This window comes from Lissotriton vulgaris, chromosome 9, assembly GCF_964263255.1.
Source record: "Lissotriton vulgaris chromosome 9, aLisVul1.2, whole genome shotgun sequence".
NCBI lineage: Eukaryota > Metazoa > Chordata > Amphibia > Caudata > Salamandridae > Lissotriton > Lissotriton vulgaris.
This window is the reverse complement of record NC_141697.1, coordinates 1,240,018,861-1,240,041,833: the sequence shown is the minus strand read 5'-3', so window position 1 is coordinate 1,240,041,833 and position 22,973 is coordinate 1,240,018,861. Positions and strand designations below refer to the sequence as shown.

At 47.3% G+C, this 22,973-nt stretch overlaps 1 protein-coding gene across 1 annotated transcript in view; it reads right to left on the bottom strand.

Annotated features, from left to right (window-relative positions):
* SHQ1 (SHQ1, H/ACA ribonucleoprotein assembly factor) overlaps positions 1 to 22,973 on the bottom strand; it is a 149,104-nt gene that overhangs the window by 86,846 nt on the left and 39,285 nt on the right. The window contains exons 3-6 of the mRNA XM_086939579.1: positions 22,345 to 22,467; positions 21,747 to 21,901; positions 14,832 to 14,944; positions 11,757 to 11,887 (exon numbers count right to left, since the gene is read on the bottom strand). Of these exons, the coding sequence (XP_086795705.1) occupies positions 11,757 to 11,887; positions 14,832 to 14,944; positions 21,747 to 21,901; positions 22,345 to 22,467 (522 nt within the window). The remainder of the gene's footprint in view (positions 1 to 11,756; positions 11,888 to 14,831; positions 14,945 to 21,746; positions 21,902 to 22,344; positions 22,468 to 22,973) is intronic.

Here is a 22,973-nt window from a genome sequence, read left to right as displayed (position 1 = left end):
GATTTGGAGCCCGATGCCCCAATTTTAGCATGATCAATGACCACTTGCGCAACAGGGGACCCTTGTAATTGTGTTGATTCCTGATTAAGTGAGACAAAAGATGTTGAAGTCGGATCAAGCTGGTCAATGGGTATCAGAGGATTGACATGCGCATTATCAGGTAAAATATTTTCTTGGGCCCGCACACTGTAGAGGGTTGGGTTATCTAGATGGGGTGTTTTGTTTTCCCGAGTGGTACTGACAGCATTACCTCCCACAGTCCCTTGCCCTTTAGATACAATAGTGGTTGACCGAATCGGTTTACAGTGAGTTCGGTTCACTTTGTTGCTGTTACTCCTCGGGGGTAGCGATGAATTAGTGGAGGTACCCAACCGTCATTCGCAATCTTCGAGGCCTGAAAAGGCTTCAAATCTATTATTGACTTCTTGAGGAGTAAAGGGGATCAGATGTTCCATCCCCCTTGTTTCTAACGTGTGATCCACCCTACCGAGATTACTACCATGGCCCCTATAGGGAACGGTGTCCCACCCAAATACATTATTTGGGGTCATAGGATTGAGCATCGAAAACAGAAACTGATTATTAAATTTGGTGCATAGTTACTCAATAGGGCAGGGGGTGGCCAGGGACATGACATGGGAGCCACTAGGGCTCTTGGATAAAAGTATGTAAGGTCACAGGGGACGATTGTTTTACCTACGTTCCCTGGTATCCAATTAAGGATGTACCTGACCGCTTCAGGATCTCTAAAATTTACCACAATATTATCGCCCTTGATGTCTTTTTCTCGGCTCCCCAAACAGCGGAGTCGGCGTACATGCACAATCTCCCCGTTGATGTTACCAGGGAGCGGTCTATTCTGGGTGAGCCAATGCATGGTTTTGTTTTTGAGCTGTAGGGGGCCTTCTCTCTTGTCAGCCTCAAGTGTAGGGACTACCGTGAGCACCACCACGTAGGGAACCGCTTCTGGGGGTAATTCCACCTGGCGGCCCCTACGGTATTCAGCTCTGCTAGGGGACATCTTCCCTCTTACCTCCTGCATGCCTCTTGCAGCCGAACTATTTCTCCCCTTCGGGATAGCGCCAGAAGCATGCGTGGCAGGTCGGGGAGCAGGTTTAGAAGATTTTACCCCTTGTGGGTTTCGGCTCACTGTTTTACTAGGTACATTTAAGTCCTTGTGAGATGTGGGGACGGAAGATGTAGCTGCAACGGCAGGGGTTGGAATTAGTTTAACAAGATCTTTTTGTTGGCCCACTTTGTTGGAAATAGCCATTTCCAAATGCCCCAATCATTGCTCTATCCCCATTAATCTTTCTAGGATTAGAAGTGTGTATGTCCTAAATAGGTGCTCAAATGTATCAAGAGAGGGGACAGGCGACTGAATCCAGCGAACTGACACTTAGAGATTCTGAACCAGTTGTCGGAGCAGCCGTCGTAGGAGGTGAAGGTGTTTGTTGAGGGGCCATTTGGATTTCTTCAGGTGTTAAAGTGTCCTTTGGTTTGGGAGCAGAAGCTAGATTTGCCCCTTTGCCCTTGCCAAAGTCAGAATGGCTAATCCTACCTTTTTGGTGTGCACCCCCCCTCCTCCTTTTATTTGGGGGCGGGCCATGTACTTTGGGCACCTCCAATTTTCTGGGTTTGTTTCTAACAGTCATTTTCGCAGCTAGTGGGGTAGTAGATGAGGCTTCTGGCCCTACATCAGTGCTGCATGGAGTTACTGTGCTGTTGGTATCTGAGCTATTTGAATCAGCTATTATATGGGGTGAAAGGGAGGTGTCTCGTAAAAGTACAGGAATGCCCTGGGTGGCAAGAGGATCCTCACTTACTGGGGCCACACCTATACCAGAGATTAGGGTCTGGTGTGCTGTGGATGAAGAAAGTCTGGTTTTAATACCTTCAATGGAGCGATGTCGCTCTACCCCTCGATCGGCCAGAGCATTTTCCCTATCTATCTCAGAGGTGGGTTTTTTAAAGTAATTATCTAAGGTGCCTTTACTAGTGTTTCACCCCCACAATGCTCAACGTGGGTGAGTCCATAGTGATAGCTATAGGGAGAAACCCTCCGAAAGCCAAAATGTATAGTGCCTAACGGGTGCCCTAAATGACTAAAAATTTCACAAATGCCAGGGACACACAGGAAAGTTATGCACTAATAGCAATAGGAGTCCACAGTTAGCATCAGCACAACATGGCACAGAAAAATGTAAATATTAGCTAGAGCAGATGAAACCCAATCACATATACCACTTTCAAATAACAGTTCAGCGGCGGGGGCGGCAATATTCAGTCAATGAGAAAAACGGGTAAATGCTTTAAGTTTGAATAGGCGGCTGTCTAACCACAGCACAACATGCAGCAGCCTAATGGATGGGAGGGATGTAAGAGAAGGGCCCCAGCCCAGCCTCCTACAGCCACCTAACGGCCACACAACGGCCCGCCCTTTGCCCGGGCTTAGACCCGGGCTGAGTCCCGCGCGCGTCCCGCGATACGCAAAGGCCAGTCAAACTTATACGTAATAGGGGGCGTGGCACTGGGAGGGGGCGCGGCACGGCTGGGAAGAGGAACCAGCTGTGGGTGTTCTGCTGAATGCTGGTCCTCGCAGTCCCGGTCTCCGCTCCTCTCTCCTCCCAAGCCACGCAGCACAGGCTCTCAAATCAGCAACAGTGTCCCAAGGGAACAGGGACCTCCAGCCACTCCACACGAAGAAGGATTTTCACTAGTGTCTGCAAATAAGTCTCGAGCGGCGAATAACAATTCAGCGCTACAGGATCGGCTGTGGGTTAATGGTGACGCACCCTTAGATGATGTGGTTGTCATAATGAGGAAATCGGAGATGTCTGGGAGATGTGCTAATGTGGTTAAGGAAGAGGACAAGGAAGTATCTAAGACTACGGGGACAGTTTTTAAAGTTCAAGGACCAATTGAAGAATTTTTGCACGCTGCAACAGGGAAGATGGATGAACCAACCAATGAGATTTCCGAACAGGGGTGTGGAAGAAAGAAGGTGTTATAGGTGTAACAGCAAGGAACATTTGGCTTTCAGTCAATTTTGTCCAGCTTTGAAGAAGAAATGTGCTAATTGTGGACTCATTGGCCATTTTAGCAAGTTATGTCGTAGACGCAGCAATGTTAAATATGTGTGGGATGGAGATGTGGAAGAAGATGTGGAGGATGAGGATGAGAAGGATTGTGTAAAGAATGTGAGAGGAAATGTGTGATAAATATTTCTGACAACGCTATGGAAGGGAAACCTATTTGTGAAGTTTCGTTTGGTGGTGTGTGTGTAAGTGTTTATGCGGATTCGGGTTCACCTTACACCATCGTTAACCAAGATTAATGGAGACAAAAGTTTGTGGGTAAGTTAGGTGAACATTTGGATAAGTCAGATATCAACCCTGTTAGCTACACAGGAGAAAGAATAGGAATGTTGGGTTTTCGCTGGCTCGCCTTTTTATTTAAGGGGAGATTCACGATGGGGAAATTATATGTGGCTAAATTGGGACCATCTGTTTTGGGATGGTTTGATCAAAAGAATTTAAATATAATTCTGGATCCAAACAGCAAGGAGACGGTCTTGATTCTGGATGAAAGAAGTAAGTTGGAGGATGAGTTGTGTGTTTGTTTCCCAAAAGTGTTTTGTAAAGATTTGGGTTCCTTGAAAGGGTTTGAGCATAAAATTGTTTTAAAAGAGAATGCTCAACCTAAGATACATAAGGTAAGACACATTCCAATGTTGATTAGAGTGGAAGTTAAAAAAGAAATTGAAGGGTTGTTATGCAAAGGTGTAATTGAAGAAATTGAAACATCAGAGTGGATTTCTCCGATCATCGTGGCTAGAAAACCCAATGGAAAAAATTTGTTTATGCATAGACCTGCGCCACTTGAACAATAATATCGTTGTGGATAAGTTTCCACTGCCTAGAATTAATGAGATGGTTTCTTCATTAAGGGGTGCAACATGGTTTTCTACAATTGATCTCTCTGCCGCATACCACCAGGTGGAGTTGGAACCGGAGTCCAGGAGACTGCCAGCGTTTATAACCCCGTTTAGTTGTTATCAGTTCAAAAGAATGCCGTTCGGGCTGGCATCAGCCGCAGCTGTATTTCAGCGTTTGATGCATAAATTGTTTGGGAACATGCACATGGTGTCATTTTTCCAAGAGGACATTCTTGTGGCGGGGTTAGACAAGTGTGATCATGACTCTAAGTTGAAACGAGTGTTGAGTACGTTGCAAAGTGCTGGCTTGACGATTGAGAGGTCCAAGTGTAAGTTTGGTGAAAGAAGTGTGTCGTATTTAGGCCATGTGATTAGTGAAGAAGGTGTGAGATCTAAACCTGCCTTACTGGATAACATCATTACGTTTCCTGCACCGACTTCAAAGGAAGAAGTTAAGGCATTTCTTGGCATGGCTGAATATTGTGCCAAGTTTATTAGAAATTTTGCATCAAAGGTTTGAAGAAGCATGTAAAGTTTGAGTGGACCGGGTTGTGTGAAGAAGAGTTCAAGGTAATTAAGACAGATTTACAAAAAGTTTGTGCACTTGCAAGTTTTGATCCCAATGAGGACTGCATTTTGACTACTGATGCGAGTAATAGTGGCCTGGGTGCCGTGTTATCGCAAAAAGGTACGGATGGTAAGGAAAATATCATTGTGTTTGCGTCAAGAGCTCTTTCTCCTGCTGAAAGTAGGTACCCCATTATTGAGAGAGAAGGATTAGCGTGTGCATGGGCTTTGGAGCATTTTCGAGCGTTTGTTTGGGGTAAACCAGTGATTATTCGCACTGATCATAGGCCATTAGTTAGGATTCTGTCAAGTGACGGTATTTCTGGTGCATCGGCTAGGATGGCAAGATTGTCTATGCGGATGAAAGAGTACATTTACAAAATGGTTTATTTGCCAGGGAAAGAAAATGTAATTGCTGATTGCCTATCGAGGTTACCCCCTCCTCTTGAGGAGTGTGTTGATGACCCGTGGAACAATTTCTGTGTGGCATTTGTACATGATTCTGGCATTCCTGCTATTAGTAAGAATGAGTGGATGGAGGAACAGAGTAAAGATCTTATTTTTAAAGATGTTTTTGATTACATTTGTAAAGGATGGCCAAATAGGTGTGGTATTAAAGATAGTTTAAATGCCTTTTGGCAGGTCCGTATGGAGTTATCATGTGAAAATGATTTATTGTTCAGAGGTGAGAGAGTGATTCCACCGGTGACGTTGAGGAAGAGAATTCTTCAGTTATGTCATGAAGGTCACTTTGGGATTATGCGGACAAAGTCAATTGTGAAAGGAATGTTTTGGTGGCCAGGTGTGGATGGAATGGTGGAGGATTTTGTTAAGAGGTGTACTATTTGTAATTCTGCAAACAAAACACTTAAGACGCTAAAGCCGATGATGAGTGATGGGTTAATTCCTAATTCACCTTGGGATACCATTGCTGTGGACATAATTGGTCCTATTGGAGAACAAAAAGAATTTGGTTTAGTGGTCATTGATCTTTTCTCAAAGTGGCCGGTTGTAAAACTTGTAGAGAAAGTGGATACTCAATCTGTGATTGGATTTTTGGATACGGTTTTCATTATGGAGGGATTACCAGTTTGTGTTTTTATCTGATAATGGTGTGCAGTTCACCTCTAAGATTGCAAAGGAATATTTTGACAGGTGTGGAGTTAAGCATAAGACCACTGCGTTGTACAATCCGAGCGGTAATGGCACCGTTGAGAGATTTAATAGGGTGATAAAGGGCGTTATTCAAGCTTCAATGAATAAGGGTTTAGAATGGAAGGTTGATGTACAAAAGGCTGTGTGGTCTTACAGAATTACTGTTCAAAGTAGTACTGGTTTGTCTCCATTCACTATGATGAGAGGTAGATCAGCTAGAGCTAAGTTCAATCCTGGGTGGTTGTTGGACAGCAAAGTAACTATTTGGTCTCCTATGGAAGTTAAAAAAAAAGTCTGGAGTCTGTTCATGCTAAAAGTAAAGATGTTTATGATAGACATCATAATACTAAGGAAGTACAGATTAAGGTTGTAGATTTAGTAAGGGTTAAAGAACCTTTTAAAGTGGCTAAAGGTGAAAGTTGTTTTGAATCTCCTGTTAAGGTGGCAGAAGTGTTAAAGAAAGCTGTTCGACTTGAGGATGGTAGGGTCTGGAATCTCAAGAGTATAGCTATGAATCCTGACCAAGACGAAAGTGAACTGCCAATTTTAACATCAGATGATTATGGGTGGATTGAAGATCATTTTGAGAATAGTCAATTACAGTCTCAATTAGCTTGTGATAGTTGTGGAAGTAGACAAGTTATACTTTCTCAATCTGATTCCAACATCTTTTCTAATGATAAAGGGGGAAGGCTTGGGTGTAGTGATGATCAACATCACATTCACAATAATGATGCTGATGTTTTGCCTTTGCCTGACAAAAGAACAAAAGGTTTTACCAGGGTGGTTGGAAGGATTTGTAATGTAATTTTTGTTATTATTGTTTTTGTTTCTTTGTGTATATTAGTTTATGTTTAGTTTTGTCACATCTTTTTTTCTAATTGTTCACATATCTCATTTGTTGTTATGGGGGGGGGGGTGTTGTATTGCTTATTATGTTATGTTGTATAGGTTTAAGTGGCTCGTGTTAGAATCGTGTTAGAATGTAGGTTTGGGTCTTATGACCGGATTCTATGTAGTCAGTTGTGGAGTGGCTGTAAGATGGACGATATCTTATTTGTTCCTAAATAAATACTAAGGATTTTCTACTACAATTGGGACCCGACCTTGTTACTACAGACACTGATTATTAGGGAGCAGTAGAGGCAAAGGGGGACACTGATTATTAGGGAGCAGTAGGCAAAGGGGACGCTGATTATTAGGGAGCAGTAGAGGCAAAGGGGACGCTGATTATTAGGGAGCAGTAGAGGCAAAGGGGACGCTGATTATTAGGGTATTCGGTTAGATCAAGGCTTAACTCTTAACCCCTTCCATGCTCAAGACGAGCTCAGCTCGTCATGAACAATGGGATTCAAGGAAGTGCAGCATCCGGGATGAATTGCTGTAGCCTTGAAGGTGTTAAAGAGCAAGTACACCAGACAGCCGGCTCATGCTTCCACGTAATCGGACTGCTCCGAAGAGTTTTTCCGTTACTTCCGAACTCTACCTGAAAAACCTTGGTACAGGCTTTGGTGCTGAGCCGCCTGGACTACTGTAATGGGCTGCTGATTTCAGTCAATGACACCTTACTTAGCAGACTTCAAGTAGTCCAAAACACAGCGGCAAGGCGAGTCCAGAACGCGCCTCCCAGGTCACCATCGCACCCTCTGTTCGAGAAGCTCCATTGGCTGCCTCTCCGCCAAGGGATTAAGTTTAAAACATGTTGTGTTATCCACAAAAGCCCGTCAGAACATGGGCGCTATCCTGCGGAGAAATTCACTCCTTACAACCCCGTACGTGCCCTTCGCTCCATCAGTAAATTTTTTCTTGAAGTTCCGACCATTAGGAGGGCAGGACTGGGAGGGAAGGCCTTATCCTACTTTGGCCCTCGCCTTTGGAACAAACTTCCTGTTTCCCTCAGGCTATGTCCAGAACATCCCAAGTTAAGGAAACTGTTAAAAACCTTCCTGTTCCGCACTTACTAAGTATTCCAGAATCACCAGCTTCTTCAAGGGTCAGTTTTAAGCGCAGAGGTACTCCTTCGGGAGTCGATTCAAGCGCTATATAAACACATAAATAAATAAAATAAATAAATCAATAAATAAATAGAGAGCAGTAGAGGCAAAGGAGACACTGATTATTAGGGAGCAGTAGAGGTAAATGGGACACTGATTATTAGGGAGCAGTAGGCAAAGGGGACACTGATTATTAGGGAGCAGTAGAGGCAAAGGGAGACACTTGATTATTAGGGAGCAGTAGAGGCAAATGGGACACTGATTATTAGGGAGCAGTAGAGGCAAAGGGGACACTGATTATTAGGGAGCAGTAGGCAAAGGGGACACTGATTATTAGGGAGCAGTAGAGGCAAAGGGAGACACTTGATTATTAGGGAGCAGTAGAGGCAAATGGGACACTGATTATTAGGGAGCAGTAGAGGCAAATGGGACACTGATTATTAGGGAGCAGTAGGCAAAGGGGACACTGATTATTAGGGAGCAGTAGAGGCAAAGGGGGACACTGATTATTAGGGAGCAGTAGGCAAAGGGGACACTGATTATTAGGGAGCAGTAGGCAAAGGGGACACTGATTATTAGGGAGCAGTAGAGGCAAAGGGGGACACTGATTATTAGGGAGCAGTAGAGGCAAAGGGGGACACTTGATTATTAGGGAGCAGTAGAGGCAAAGGGGGACACTTGATTATTAGGGAGCAGTAGAGGCAAATGGGACACTGATTATTAGGGAGCAGTAGAGGCAAAGGGGGACACTGATTATTAGGGAGCAGTAGAGGCAAAGGGGGACACTTGATTATTAGGTAGCACGAGAGACAAAGGGGGACACTGATTTATTTATTTATGAGTTTATATAGCGCTAGAATCGACTCCCGAAGGAGTATCTCTGCGCTCAAACAGCAGAAAATACATGGATGGTCCTGAGGTCCTAGGGAGATGCTAAGTTTGAAACAAAAAGGTTTTTAACAGTTTCCTAAATGCGAAATGATCCGTGCACAACCCAAGAGTGGTAGGGAGTTTGTTCCAAAGGCAGGGGCCAAGGTAGGAAAGAGCCTTTCCACCCAGTCTTGCTCTTCTGATGGGGGGAGCTTGAAGAAGGGATTGACTGCTAGTGCGGAGAGCACGTACTGGGATGTAGGGGACAAACTTCTCCGCCAGATACGTGGGGCCCAGGTTATGTATGCCCTTGTGAACGACACAGCAGATTTTGAATTTAATCCTTTGGCGGATAGGCAGCCAATGGAGCTTGTCCAACAGGGGGCGTGACGGGGATCTAGGTGGTGCATTCAGGACTAGCCTCGCAGCGGTGTTTTGGACCACCTGAAGTCTGCTAAGTAAGCTGTCGTTCGCTGAAATCAGCAGTCCATTACAATAATCCAGGCGACTGAGCACCAGAGCCTGGACAAGAGTTTTTCTGGTAGAATCCGGTAGTAATGGAAACACTCTTCGGAGAAGTCCAATTACATGAAAACAGGAGCCAGCTGTTTGGTTGACATGCTCTTTTAGGGATAAACCTTGATCCAAACGGACACCCAGGTTTTTCACCACCTGCTTGGGGATGGGGACGGGACCCAGATCTAAAGGCCACCAGTCCAGCGTCCACAACAGTGTGGCTTCCCCGAAGATTATTAGGGAGCACCAGAGACACAGGGTGACACTGATTATTAGGGAGCACGAGAGAGGAGGGGGCACTGATATTTAAGGAGCAGTAGAGATAAAGGGGGACACTGATTATTAGGGAGCACTAGAGACAAAGGGGGACACTGATTATTAGGGAGCAGTAGAGACAAAGGGGGACACTGATTATTAGGGAGCAGTCGAGACAAAGGGGTACACTGATTATTAGGGAGCAGTAAGGGCATAGGGGACACTAATTATTAAGAAGCAGTAGAGATAAAGGGGGACACTGATTATTAGGGAGCAGTAGAGATAAAGTGATTATTAGGGAGCACGAGAGAAAGGGGGACACTGATTATTAGGGAGCACGAGAGAAAGGGGGACACTGATTATTAGGGAGCACGAGAGAAAGGGGGACACTGATTATTAGGGAGCACTAGAGAGGAGGGGGCACTGATAATTAGGACTAAGAAATAGCACTGAATGCAACGGAACACAAAAAGCAAGCGCGAGCGGTCCCTCGTGCTCATTAAAAGTGCTCTTGAGGTTGGACTTTCCACCAACTTACTACTGACATTTAGAGCTCTTTTCTTAGCACCAAAGCCACTTGTGCGTCCATTTTGGACACGAGGATGCATTTTGCGCTAAATGCGGCAGGGCAAAAAGCAAGAGCTAAATGTGCTCCCGGGATAGAATTTTCTCCCCCAAATTACTGTGAATAACGTAAACAGGAGTAATTGTGCAATTATTGTTAATTCTGCCGCAAAGATTAATGCGGAATTACCGAAATTATTCCGATCACTCTGGCGTAATCGAAATTCTGCCCAGGCCTGGTTCTATCATCACTCCATTGGCTGCCGATTGGAAACAGACCAATTCTTAAATCTACGGCCTGAGCTCATGAATCGACGGCCAGAAGATCTCTTTTTGGCCTCCAGATTTTCTCGTTACAGATAGTGCTGCCGACTAGTACTTTTATCTGCATCCGAATCTAGCCTGGTTTCCGATGGCAGCGAAGCCTGCTCCACTGCAGCCCCTAAGCTGTGGAATCTCTTTGTATTCATGTGCTGAATCTCTCCTACCTTTTTTTCCAAAACTCTGCTTTTTTATCAGTAATTGTGTGAGTGTTGCTCAGAGCAGTTTTAAATCATGATGTGTTGATTTTGCTGCACCAGGAGGTTTATGCATGTGTGCAAATAAATTCTCTTAATAGAACAGACCACACCACCATTTAGAAGGTTTGACAAGGTCTAGCTGGAAATGCTGTCCCTCCACAGCTTAAAATAAATAAAAAATAAAAACCTTTATGTGCCTCAAGCCGATAACAGTTGCCGACCATGTTCCACTTGAGAAACAAGACGCTTGCCATATTTTGGGTCTTGACTATAAGAACAGCCACCTCTTTCACAAGGACCTTTCCGGCTCCTGGCATTAAAGGGGTGTCCAGAGTGGAGATTAAAAGAAGTTCTCCTTAACCCCACCCGCATCTCTTGCAATCACCAGCAATAACCATTCTAGAAGTTTGCTGGATGAGGTCAGTGGGTTTTAAGACATGTTTGTGTGATATCATTCAGGGGATGTTCCCAGATTTATAAAACCATCTAAATAGGCAGAAAAATGTAGTAAGATCTCTGGACGCATGTTGAGTTTTCTGTGGAAAAATCAGTTAACAATGGTGGAAAAACAGATTAAAGTTTATGTAGAACAATGCGAAATTAACGAGAAGGCACAGACTGTTCTCATTGTATTTTTTCCGACATTCCTGAATGTTTAGAAAATGAGTCAACTGAAGCGGGCAGGTTCTCCGTCCGCTTTGCACACATCTCTCCTACACAACGGTTGTGTAAATGAACCCTCCCACCCTTGTATGTGTGGACATTTGTCTCAGGGATATCTGGAAAACCGGGCATCTTCGAGAAAACCACTTCGACCTAAATATCCTCTTTCCTTCCATCCATCTGTGTCCATATGAGCATCACCAGGGTGGCTGGCAAAGGATGCAAATCACAATGTGTGTGTAAAAGAGAAAGTAATACGCCCAAGTCTACAATTCTTAGAGGGTGTCGACAGTCTCTGTGGCCTGGTCCAAGGAAAGGAAAATTACAGAAAAATGGAAATCAAATCCCTAAATCACATCCCTCACAGGAGCTGGAACTGAGTGCGCTATGAATATACTGATCGCATGCGTTAGTGAAAGGTGCGAAGACCCCCAGCGCAGGACCTAAGTGTCGGACATTATCCACAACCCCCACAGGAGTGACCATATACACGCCCCACAGAGTCGGCGTGAATCCTTCCCAGCGCGAGTATTCCGATATTGAAAGGCTGAAGCTTATGGAGGACTAAAGATCTGATCGATCTTGCGTGTAAGGCTCATGCAGAGGTTCAGATGAACTAAGGTCTGGTGTCAGTGTTCCAAAGCGGGCCATTAATGCCCCTCTCGAGGGGAGGCAGTAATACAAAGCAAGGCTGATACCCCCTTTGTGTCTCACCTGTTGGCTCCTGGCTGTCCTGGTCCTCAGAGGTTCTTCTGTCCGGCTCAGCATCCGTCGCTCTGGTAACTGCCCACCAGGGAGTGTACGTCAGCATCGGACGGATGGCGTCATCTTCAAACAGGTCTGCTCTGAAACACAAGGAGATGACGAGGTCAACACAACTGGCTGAGCCATCACAAGAAAGACTAGTTATACGGTGCCTGCCTCCTTCTCAAGAGCTGCCACACGTGTTGGCATCGCTCACATCACTGGGACCTGTGCTACTGAATGTGAAGGAAGGATGGTGCAATGACCCACCATGGGCGAAGGACGTGCTTCAACGAGGTGTCAGAAGGTGGAGTACGCCAGCAGCCCTGGAAGGGGTGTCATCTGAAGGAGTTTACAGAAGGGTTGGATATCTTGCTACCGGATATAGTCCGTTATCAGAGATGGAGCCCTTACGTTTGAATGACAGTGAGTTGTGACCTTGAGCTAACGGGCCCGCCCTAAGGACATTCTGTTCCTGAACTGGTCCGGACGTCTGCGCCCAAAGCTTTAATGAAAGTGGAGGTCATGCCTACTGTCAGTCTTCAGAACATTTGTTGGAGGAGTGAGAGGTCAGGGACCAACAATTAGGTGTGCCCCCACCCATCACCTCTGAATGGAGGGCAAGGAAGCAGCCATCTTCTCCACCATGGAGGGAAAAGTACAGAGTCATTTCTGATGGTGAATTAAGGCATCTTCCAATACACAGAGATGCTGTAGTGCCCACTGACTGGAGTAAATGGGGTATATTCACAAGAGTTGTGCAGCACGCACTAGAGACCTGGCTACCTTGTGTGACCCTTTAGGAGATGTGTTGCAGATACTGGAGCAAGCTAGACCAGATCCACAGTGGGGAGTTTTTCGGAGGGATTCTTGCACTAACGCCTCCTAAAAATGTGTTAATAAATGAGGTGTAGTTGTGCTCTACGCAGTTCTAAGATATATAAATATACATGGACATAGCCCAGGGACCTGGATTGCTTCCAAACTGTGCACATTGTGGGATCAAAGCAGAATAAAAAATGCATCAAATAACTGACTGCGAGTGCTGAACATTTCTGTGGATCAAAATAACAGTTCAACCTACCAAGGAAAGCACTACTTTGCCTGACACCACTAGGACCCTACACTGGAAGCATTTCATGTCTGGGTAGTGCTGGTAGAAGATGCAGGACAGACATGCTGCACCACTGCACCCGCACGCTCCCGTAGATCCGTCAATGCTCCAGCACAGCTATTCTATTAGAGATGCAAAACGCTGAATGTGCACATCTTCTACAAGTCTGACCATGAAGGGTATTTACTTTCGCTACCCCTTAAACTGTTTCTCACATGCCAGGCTAGAAGTGAAGTAAATGTTTTGACACCCCCTCCTCGCCTGAGTATACTTCTGGCTGAAGTGCGCACTCCGTCCCGCTCCATCCTTTCATTGGTCATAAATCTATTGCACATCACAAAACATGCTTGAAGTCTCTAGAGACCGAGACTGAGTCGCGAGAAAAGCTTCCAGGCGCAGGGCCGCAAACATCCTCCACCACAGGGTTTTAGCTCACCTCGGACTCCCCAGGCACAGAGCATCTGAACTGTGTGTCCACGTCAAGAATGGGGGCCCTGCTGGACTGAAGCAGCACTGCAGGAACTTGCTCGTTCTTTTCTTTGACAGATGCTTTCTGCATAGGTTTGCACTTCATAGAACTCTATACACACATACCCAAATATGGACACTATTCCTTATCAGAGGTAGGACAGGCAATTGATACGAACCGGAGTTGCATATGGATGGATGTCATACATAGGAGCATTGGGTGCGGACACTGGAATTATTGTCATGTCTTGCCAGTCAGACCCAAAGGTGGACTGCCACAGCCCCCAAGACAGAGGAGTATTTGCATCTGCAGCATTGCCTGTGACGGCCGAGATCCATCTACCGTCCCAGTACAAGCCGAGTAATGAAATGCACCCACCGTCCCAGTTCTGCAGCAAAAGCCTTGGTTGAGTTGAAGTTTGGCTTGTGTTTTTCATTTTTGGCCACCTCGGATAGCTTCAGCACGAGACTAACTCCAAGAGTGGGCTTTGGGTCAGCTCAGTGCTCGTGATCGGTTACTTTCCGATGGTCTGACCTGCTACCATCTCACTGGAAGGCTTCCCTCCTATCCTCGAGTTTGTCCATATCTGGGAGCTTCGCTACTTTACAGGGTCGTTGATTAAAGTCCTCAGACGCTTGGACATGAGAGAAGCCCGGTGTCCGAGCTCAGTATAGACCTCATTCTAATGATCACTGTGGTCACTACGCCCCCTCGTCCTCACGATCTACACCTTTACCTGCTACTTCCCAAATTAAGGTGCAACAGACCCAACCTAGGGACAGGAAGAACCTGGATTCAATTGCTCATTGATCTGAGCCCTACTATACACACCTCTGACATTTTCATCGAAACTCCCTACATAACGTGTAAAGAAGTATGCTGCCGGAAAGCAAACTTGTGGCTAGAAGGGCCTAAATAAATATTTCAGCTAAGGATTAAACTCACTCCAACTTGCATGTTAAGTGTCTGTATAAGAGTACACTTACACCCCATCTGTCTACTCTTCCGATTACTGTTTCACTAAACAATATATAAACATCCATACACCGAGAGTGAACTGCACTGGACACCCCAGGAAACAAACTGCCTGCAGCAACAAGGATACACATCTGGCAGAGGGAACAGCCATGGGGCCAACACCTGCACCTGGCCTCTTCCTAGGTCCTGTACCCGCCCGCTGGACTGTTGAGCTGGAGCACCATCACCAGAACACACTGTGCAGCTCCTGTAAGGCTGCTAGACTGGCTAAGTGTCAAATACTCCAAGCCCCTCGGCCCACTGCAGCCTGCGCTGCATCCAACGAGAACAGATGAAGCGGGGTCTGCAGCAGCAAGAGCTTCACTGTGATCACTGAAAGACAAGCGGAGCTTCAGGGCTCAAATGCAACCACCAGGCTATCAGAGCAAGAGGGAGCGAAACAGCTGACAAAGCAAAGGCCGCACCCCAGACATCAAACACTCACAGGTAATGATCAGGATCAAATTTGGCATCTTCGGCTGCCAGCTGGGCCGCCTGGCGCTCATCGATGGGGGTCTCATCCGGACACTTGAGATCAATAACGTCACTCAATTCTTCCTGTAACAGAGGAAAGAAAGATGTAGGTACCTTCATGTGTGCACACAGGCAATGATGCAGTACAACAAACAATGCAAGTACAGGTACAGAGGAGCAAATCACCTAGAAATGTAAGCGCAACAAGCGATAGAGGGGATGGGATGAATCTTCCACATGCATAAATCACAAATACAAAGCAAAACACCCAGAGAGATCAATACAACCATAGATGAAAACAAGCATCTTGCACATAGAAACCAGCAGAGTAATCAATCAGCCAAAGCATAAAAACAAATAAAGAGCAAGAAATCAACTGAATTCTAAAGCATTCAATTACCATTGTTTAGAAGGGCAATTACTAAGCAACAGATCATTGACAGGCACACCAGCCGATACAGCACAAAAATCCCCCAAATCACAGACATACGCACAGTAAGAAATGCAGAGTAATAAAAACAACCACACATGCAAGAACTAATATAAAGCAAAGCAACATGCGTAGGTGCAGATGTAAATATACATGAAAGCAAGCCTCTTGCACATAATAATGACATCTATATTCACAGTAACATAGCAATAAAGAGTTCATATGCATATGCACAAGTTCAAAAGAGCACAAAAATCACCTGCATCACAAGCATAAGCACAATACCAAATACATATTAATAAAACACCCATAATGTCTATTTTGTTTGTGGGTCCAAAGCTCACGTCTGGCTCCCGAGGGTATGGTCAGGTAATGTTATCTCTCGTTCCTCCCCCCCATGTATACGTTGCACCTTCTAATTATCATAAAACTCATCAGCTGCAACGTAGAAGTATATTCCAGACCAGAGTAAAAAGGGTTGTTGACACAAAGGATATAGATCAGACAGACACTACTGCACAACAATTTGGAGACTCTGTGAAGGGCCTGCTACCTTTTTGGGGCCCCATGGCCGATAGCCTTCAAATGAATCAGTTAGCAAGAGTTGTTGAGGGGGTAATCAATACAACTGCTGGGATAATGACAAATATCACTGCCGAACTCCAGGCTACAAGATTAGTCACTTTGCAGAACCAGGTGGTGCTAGACGTTATACTTGCAGATAGGGGAGGAGCTTGCAGCGTCACTGGCAGCAGCTGTTGTGTTTATATATCTGATCACGCTCCCAATGTTTATTCAGCTATACAAAAGTTAGACATAATATTGGCTGAAATACACCAAGAAGTTGGACGCAGTCGGTGGTTCTGGAACACGCCAACATCCTGGGGTTGGAAGATCCCAGGATCAAGGCCAACATTCCTCCTCCCTCTCCTACGTTTGTGGACCCTCGGTGTCCCCCCCCTAAGGGTCATCTTGACGCTTTTCCTCCGCTGACTAAGGAATGTCTTATCTCAATAATCCCCTTGGTCAAATCTGGTTCCCCTCTTGATCCCTGTCCCTCTCACATCCTCCGTCACATTTTTTCTTCATGTTCTGATCCCCCTCTTCACTTCCTTAACAGCTCACTCTCCCAGGGTGTGGTGCCTATCCCTCTGAAAACTGCAATCATCGTTCCCATCCTCAAGAAACCTGGTGCGGACCCCTCGGTCCCGGCCAACTACCGCCCCATCTCCCTTTTGCCATTCTCAGCAAAGGTGCTCGAGCGCCACGTTACTCGCACTCTGAGCACTTTTGTGGAGATGCATGGGGCCTTAGCCCCCCGCCAGGCCGGTTTCCGCCCCGCACACTCTACGGAGTCCGTGGTACTCTCGGTCCTTGACAACCTCAGGGAGGGAATGGATACCAATAAGACCCAGGCCTTGGTACTGCTCGATCTCTCAGCCGCCTTTGACACGGTTGACCATACCATCTTACTCTCCCGTGTCAGGGCGGCGGGGATCGGAGGTACTGCACTGGTCTGGTTATCCTCCTTCCTGAGGGACCGCACCCAGGCTGTTCGCCTGGGTGATTTTACCGCGGATTTCCGGAAAGTTCAGTGCGGGGTCCCCCAGGGCTCTTCTCTTTCTCCCCTCTTATTCAATCTCTACATTGCCCCGCTTATCTTTTCTCTTCAGCAGATGGAGGTCGCAGTATATAACTATGCTGACGACCTCCAACTTGTTTTCGATCTGTCCTCCTCTCTGTCTTCTATCTCTAATTTCCAATCCACTATGACCCACATTCGTGACTGGATGAACCACAACCATCTAAAACTTAACCCAGATAAGACCGAACTGGTGTTAACGGGTGGTTCATCCAGCCCCTGGTCTTCTTTGTTCTGGCCCCCTTCTCTCGGTTCCTCACCCGTTCCCTCTTCCTCAGTAAAAACTTTAGGTATTAAGCTCAACTCTCAACTCACTCTTCACTCCCAGGTCAGCTCTGTGGTGTCCTCTTCCTTTCTCTCACTGCGTACTATACGCAAGGTGTCCCGTTTTTTTTCTTTTCAAGCCCTTAAATTGATCACCTTGGCGATGGTAATCTCCCGCCTGGATTACGGCAACGCCCTATATGCCAGTATACCTGCATATAGTCTTAGGCGGTTGCAACAGATTCAAAACCAGGCGACCCGCCTGGTGTTCAAATTACCAAAATTTCACCATGTCACCCCCCTCCTTAAATCTTTACATTGGCTCCCCGTTCGTGAGCGTGTCCAGTTCAAGCTGGCTTCCATCACTTTTCAGGCGAGACTGGGCACGGCACCGGCTTTCATCTCTTCCGAGATTACTCCCTACGTCCCCACCAGAGACCTCCGTTCATCCACCCAGGCCCTTCTTACGGTCCCGCGCTTTCGGAGGAAGAAATGGGGCGGTTCGAAATTTGCGACCCTTGCTCCACTCCTCTGGAATTCCCTGCCCCATGAGCTTAGGACCCTGACTCTCTACTCCCAGTTCAGAAAACAACTCAAGACCCTTTTGTTTTCTAAAGCCTTTAATTAAATTACTCCTCCCACAATCTGAATTATTTACTTTACATGGGTCAGTCCACCCTGTTTCTGTTAGTTGTAGCGCCATGAAGCCGCTGGCGAACGTGCGCTTTATAAGTAATTTTAAATTCAAATTAAATTCAAAATTCAAATCCTCACTTTCTTGGCCGTAGTTGCTGGTATCTTCTTTACATGTTGCCTCTGCATACAATGTCTCCCAATCTGTTGCTTCTATTGTGTCAATATCCTCATTCCCAAACAGAAAATGTCAATTCATGATACTAATGCTCCAATTATGATACAAAAAGATATTGATTATTTGATGGAGATTGATGAAGAGATTTTTGAGACTACATCTTTAGCCTCCATCCCGGATACTGAATAAATGAACTGCTCCTAATACTGAGGTTTCTTTTCTCTCTAAATTTTTATATTTTCTTTGATCATTTTCTATAATAGTTAGCTCATGCTAAAAGGAGGGTCTGTTGGAATGGAAATGTTTCAGTTATTTTGCTTGTGCGTTATCCTATATAAGTTAGCATTTGCTGCACCATTTTATGGTTGGCCGTCATTTTGAACCATGATCTAAACAAATTCTTCCTTACTGGAGAAACGGCTGTTTTGGTAAGTTTCATTTCACCAAGGTTGGGTCTCACGTTGCTAATGAATACACTCTTCTTATTAGCGCATACCTTTCCCACTAGATAGAGGCCTTCTCTCACTAGTCTAGTGGCGGGCACGGACAGAGTGACCATGGGTAGGAGATCGAGTGTGCCTCAGAATCGAATACCATCCTTCTGTACTTCTCCGTTTTGCTGCATCTGCCTGGAAAATTCTATTATGGGTGTGCCTTCATTGGTTCTGAATTGTACATAATGTATCTCTATGTTTGCCGATACCAGTCCATCTGCAGTACTCCTAAGACACTGGGCAGACGGGGCTCTGCTCGAGTGTATCTGAATAAACATATATTGGTTTGTATTCTCTACTGTCTGACCGACTTTTCGTTTGGCTTGGAAGGCTGAGAGGTGGTCGCGAGTGACCCGGGTGACCCTAAGAGAGCCACTTCCTTCACTATGGCCCAGACAGCAGCAGAAGTGAAGGGCTAGGTGGCTGAATAGCCTACTAGACTCAGGTACGCACAACTATTATTGCTTTACTTTTCTTTACACAGGTATAAACATAAAACTTATGATCAAGTTTTCAAGTGTTTCAATTTATTTTTACAAAATTGTATTGAAACAATTTCCTCTTAATTTTGATCAAGTAACAATTTTACACAAACCAAAAAAGCAATTACACTGTGATATTCAACACAAGAAAAGCTATTTTATTAAAGCAATCAATTATAGAGATTTTTTTTCTCATTCTAAGTGAAGCGGAGTGGATGGTGTTCATGGTCTTGCTGGTGTCCTCTTCGTTGGTGCTGGTCCAGGAGAGCAGGCGGCTGGTGCAGGTGGTGGTCGTGGGGCCGTGGTTGACGGGCGGTCATGGCATTGAAGCTGTTGTGGATGTCGGCGATCTTGCGTGGAAGAAAGTGGCCAGCGAGTTGCACAGGTCTTGCGAAGGCTGGATGTCGTTGGTGTTGGAGCTGGGGTTGGAGAGTTCCTTCACGATGTTGAAGAGCTCTTTGCCGTTGTGTGCGTTGTTATCCGGACGGTCTTCGAATGAGGCCCTCTTGGCGGCTCTAATGAGTTGGTGGTGTCTGCGGGTGGCGTTCTTGTGGGCTGCGTAGCTGTCCAGTGTTCGTTCACGGAGCCATTTCTTCTCCAGTTTCCGGCATGTTCGTTTGGAGTCCTGGAGGCCTTCGGTGAACCAGGTGGCTTTCTTGTTGGTGTGGCTGTTAGAGGGTTTCTTGAGCGGGTGGGGCAAGGGTGTGAGCGCAGTTGCCGATCCACTGTCTGAGGTTGCGGGCGGCGGTGTTAGGGGTCGGTGGGGTAGGGTGGTGGGCTCTGGCCGAGGGAATTGGTTAGCTGGTCTTCTGTGACGTTGCTCCAGTGGCATCGCGGCATCTGCTGGGTGCAGTTGTGCTTGGTGGGCTTCCTGAAGGTGAAGTGGTTGCAGTGGTGGTCGGTCCAGTGGGGTTCGGTGGTGTGGCTGAAGGTGATGTGGGAGCTTGCTGTGAAGATGGGGTCAAGCGTGTGGCCGGCGGCGTGGGTGGGTGTGGTCACGAGCTGTCTGAGTCCGAGGTCGGCTAGGTTGGCGATCAGGGTGGTGGAGTTGGTGTTGTTGTTCGAGGTGGAAGTTCAGGTCCTTGAGGAAGATGTAGTCTGTGGAGGCGCGGGCGTGTGTGCTGATGAGGTCGGCGATGGAGTCGCGGAACTGTGGTTGTGGTCCGGGGGGGTCTGTAGATGAGGGTGGTGTTCGGGTCGGTGTGAATCTGGAAGTGCATGTGTTCGGCGGTGCTGAGGGAGTCGTCGGTGTTGGTCGAGACACGAGGGTGTTCCTGTGGACGATGGCGATGGCAATTCCTTTTCCAACACCATTGGCGCGGTGCTGAGGCAGTGTTCAGACAGGTCTCTGTCAGGAATGCGAAGTCTGGGGAGGTAGAGTCGAGGAGGTCCCAGAGTTCGACGGCGTGTTTGCGGGCAGTACGGATGTTGAGGAGGATGCATCTGATGTAGTTGGCTTCTTTTGCTGGCAGTTTGGTGGGCCGGATGCTGGGGAAGCTGCAGGCCCGGCAGGTGAAGGGTCCTTGGGTGCTCTTCGGGGTGGCCTGGTAGCAGGTGTGTTCTCGTCTGTGGTTGAATGCGTGGGGGGTGCTGGCATCGTAGTGGAGTCGGGGGACTTGGCGTGCGCAGGGGCCTGGTGTTCTGGCGCGGACGGGCGCAGGCAGGCTTGCCTTAGGCATGCCTTCGGCGCGCCCGCTGGGCGCGCCCGCCATATATGTTGAGGTGGGAGGGAGGAGCAGCTAGGAGCTAGGGAGGCCAATGGGAACTAAGGAGCGGGGGCCGCGGGGGACGCAGCGGCGGGAACCGGGGATGGGAGGGGATGGAGAGGAAAACAGAAGGCAAAAAGGGGGAGCAGTGGGGGCTAAGGAACACGCTACAGTGGGAAGAAAAATGCAGGACCCAGAACAATTGGGCCAATAGAGTCACACAACCCACAAATACTTTAAGTGAGGGGAGGCCAGAAAGACGGGCAAAGTCAGCAGTGGGCCCTGAACCGGGGGCGCAGCTGCAGAGGCTGGCTGGGATCACTGGCGCAGGCAGGTGGAGCTGCGCGGTGAGTGGTGCGCCCTGCTTGGAGGCAGGGAGGGTCGCTTCTTCCACTACACTGGACCCCACCTGCAGGTCTGACCTGACTAGCCACCTCGCCTTGGGGCACAACGTCATCCATGTCCCCTAAGGGAGAACCTGCAGACCTGCCGGACAATCACATCTGTCACTGGCCAGCCTGCTATACCTCCGCGGGGTGCCAGGTCCTATGGAGCTACATCCCTTAAACGAGCCTGGACTTGCCACTCCAGAGGTGCCTGCGACTTTGGCTGTTGCTAAGAGGTCGCTCATATGGAGATCTCCTTCTCGGACCCCTGGTAGGTGTTGGCGCAGTGAGCGAGAATCGCCCACAGGGATGCTGCATCTGCCTGTTCGGTGAATAAACACGACTGCGTGCTGCTGCTCGGACCCAAGCTCTCCCGGGCCACGATGCTTGCCCTCATGGCGGTTGTTGCCTGAAGACCGCACTGCATCACTCACTCATATTGTCTCACTCCTCGATCTTTTACAACTTCTCTGCGCCACCCTGCACGGCCCTTTTGCACCTCCTGGCTGAGACCTCCCGTAGTCTGCATATCTGACTGGTAGTAGCCGTCACTAGCTGGTGGCATCCATTATGCTGGTGGCATCCACTGCGGGATGCTTTCATGGTAACAACAGATAGTACAAGTCACAGTCATGGCACCTTAACGCTACGGACAACACAATAATAAGTACCTGAAGGCGGCTGAACACTCCAGAGCGCAGGTTCCCAAAACCATAGCTGCACTGTGAGGTAACGGCACAGCAGTTTTCTTCATAAGGGGTCTGCTCAATCTGCCAATCAAAATCCTCGTCTTCCTCCTCCTCCTCTTCAGGCTCGGTGGAGGCATCTACATGACATGGAACAAGAGGGATCTTTGTTTATTCATTCACTCATCCATGCATTATGAATTTGTATATTTTTGTAAGTGGATGTTAACGCAATGAAGTAAATGTAACCTATATTTTGTATTATGAATATACATTATTTAACTTTTTTTGTAAAGGGTGTTTTAAAAACATGATGTGTACCAAAAGGGATCTATTCCAAACAGTGGTGACTGGCATCTGGAGCAAGTAAGAGATTTCCAACCAGTTCCGTGCCTCTGGAAAGCTGTGCACCCTTCAGTGGTGTGACACATCTTAGGATCATTGTACATGCGACTGATCTTTGCGAGGATCAGCCTGGCATTAAAGGCCAGCCTTGCTCTAAGGATGCACTATGTACACACTGGAAACAAATAAGTAAATACATACATTTTGCTGTCAGCCATATCAAATTTATTTCACTTACCCAACTCTTCCACCAAGGGCTTGGCAGAGCGAGACCCCTTCTGTGCCAGGAGGGTGGTGAGCATGCCCAGGCCCTCGAAGTGCTGGCCTGGCGTCTCCTTTGGCAACTTTACAGTGAATGTCCCTGCAGAAGAGCAAGACTGAGTTGATGACACAGAGCGCGAAGAAGAGGTTTACTTGAAACACTGATTCTACTAAATGCACCCTCTTCTGGGGCGCTCTCCCCTAGTCCATGCTCTCATGGTGCACGCTCTCGCCCGGTGTGCTCTCTCCTGGTGCGCCCCGGCCTGTAGTGCTCTCACCTAGTACGTTCCTCCTGTCAGCAAAGGACATATAGCAGATCTACACTTCTTCTTTGCAGAAGCGCTACAGTTTATGCATCATTCAATGTCAATCTGCTTGCAGGCAGGTCGCCCCCACACCGCCACTCGTCACCTGTTGACCGGCTGATTCCTGTGCCCCTGCTGCCGCCTCCTGGTCCCTGAGCTTCCCTCGCCCTGCCTGCCAGTTTCCCCCCCGCCGCTCACATCCCAGCCATCCCGCCGCTGCCTCCCTGCGGCCCGCCCCCCAGCACACCCATTGGCCTTTCCGCTCTTCCTCTCTACCAAGCCTCCTCATATGCAGGCTGAG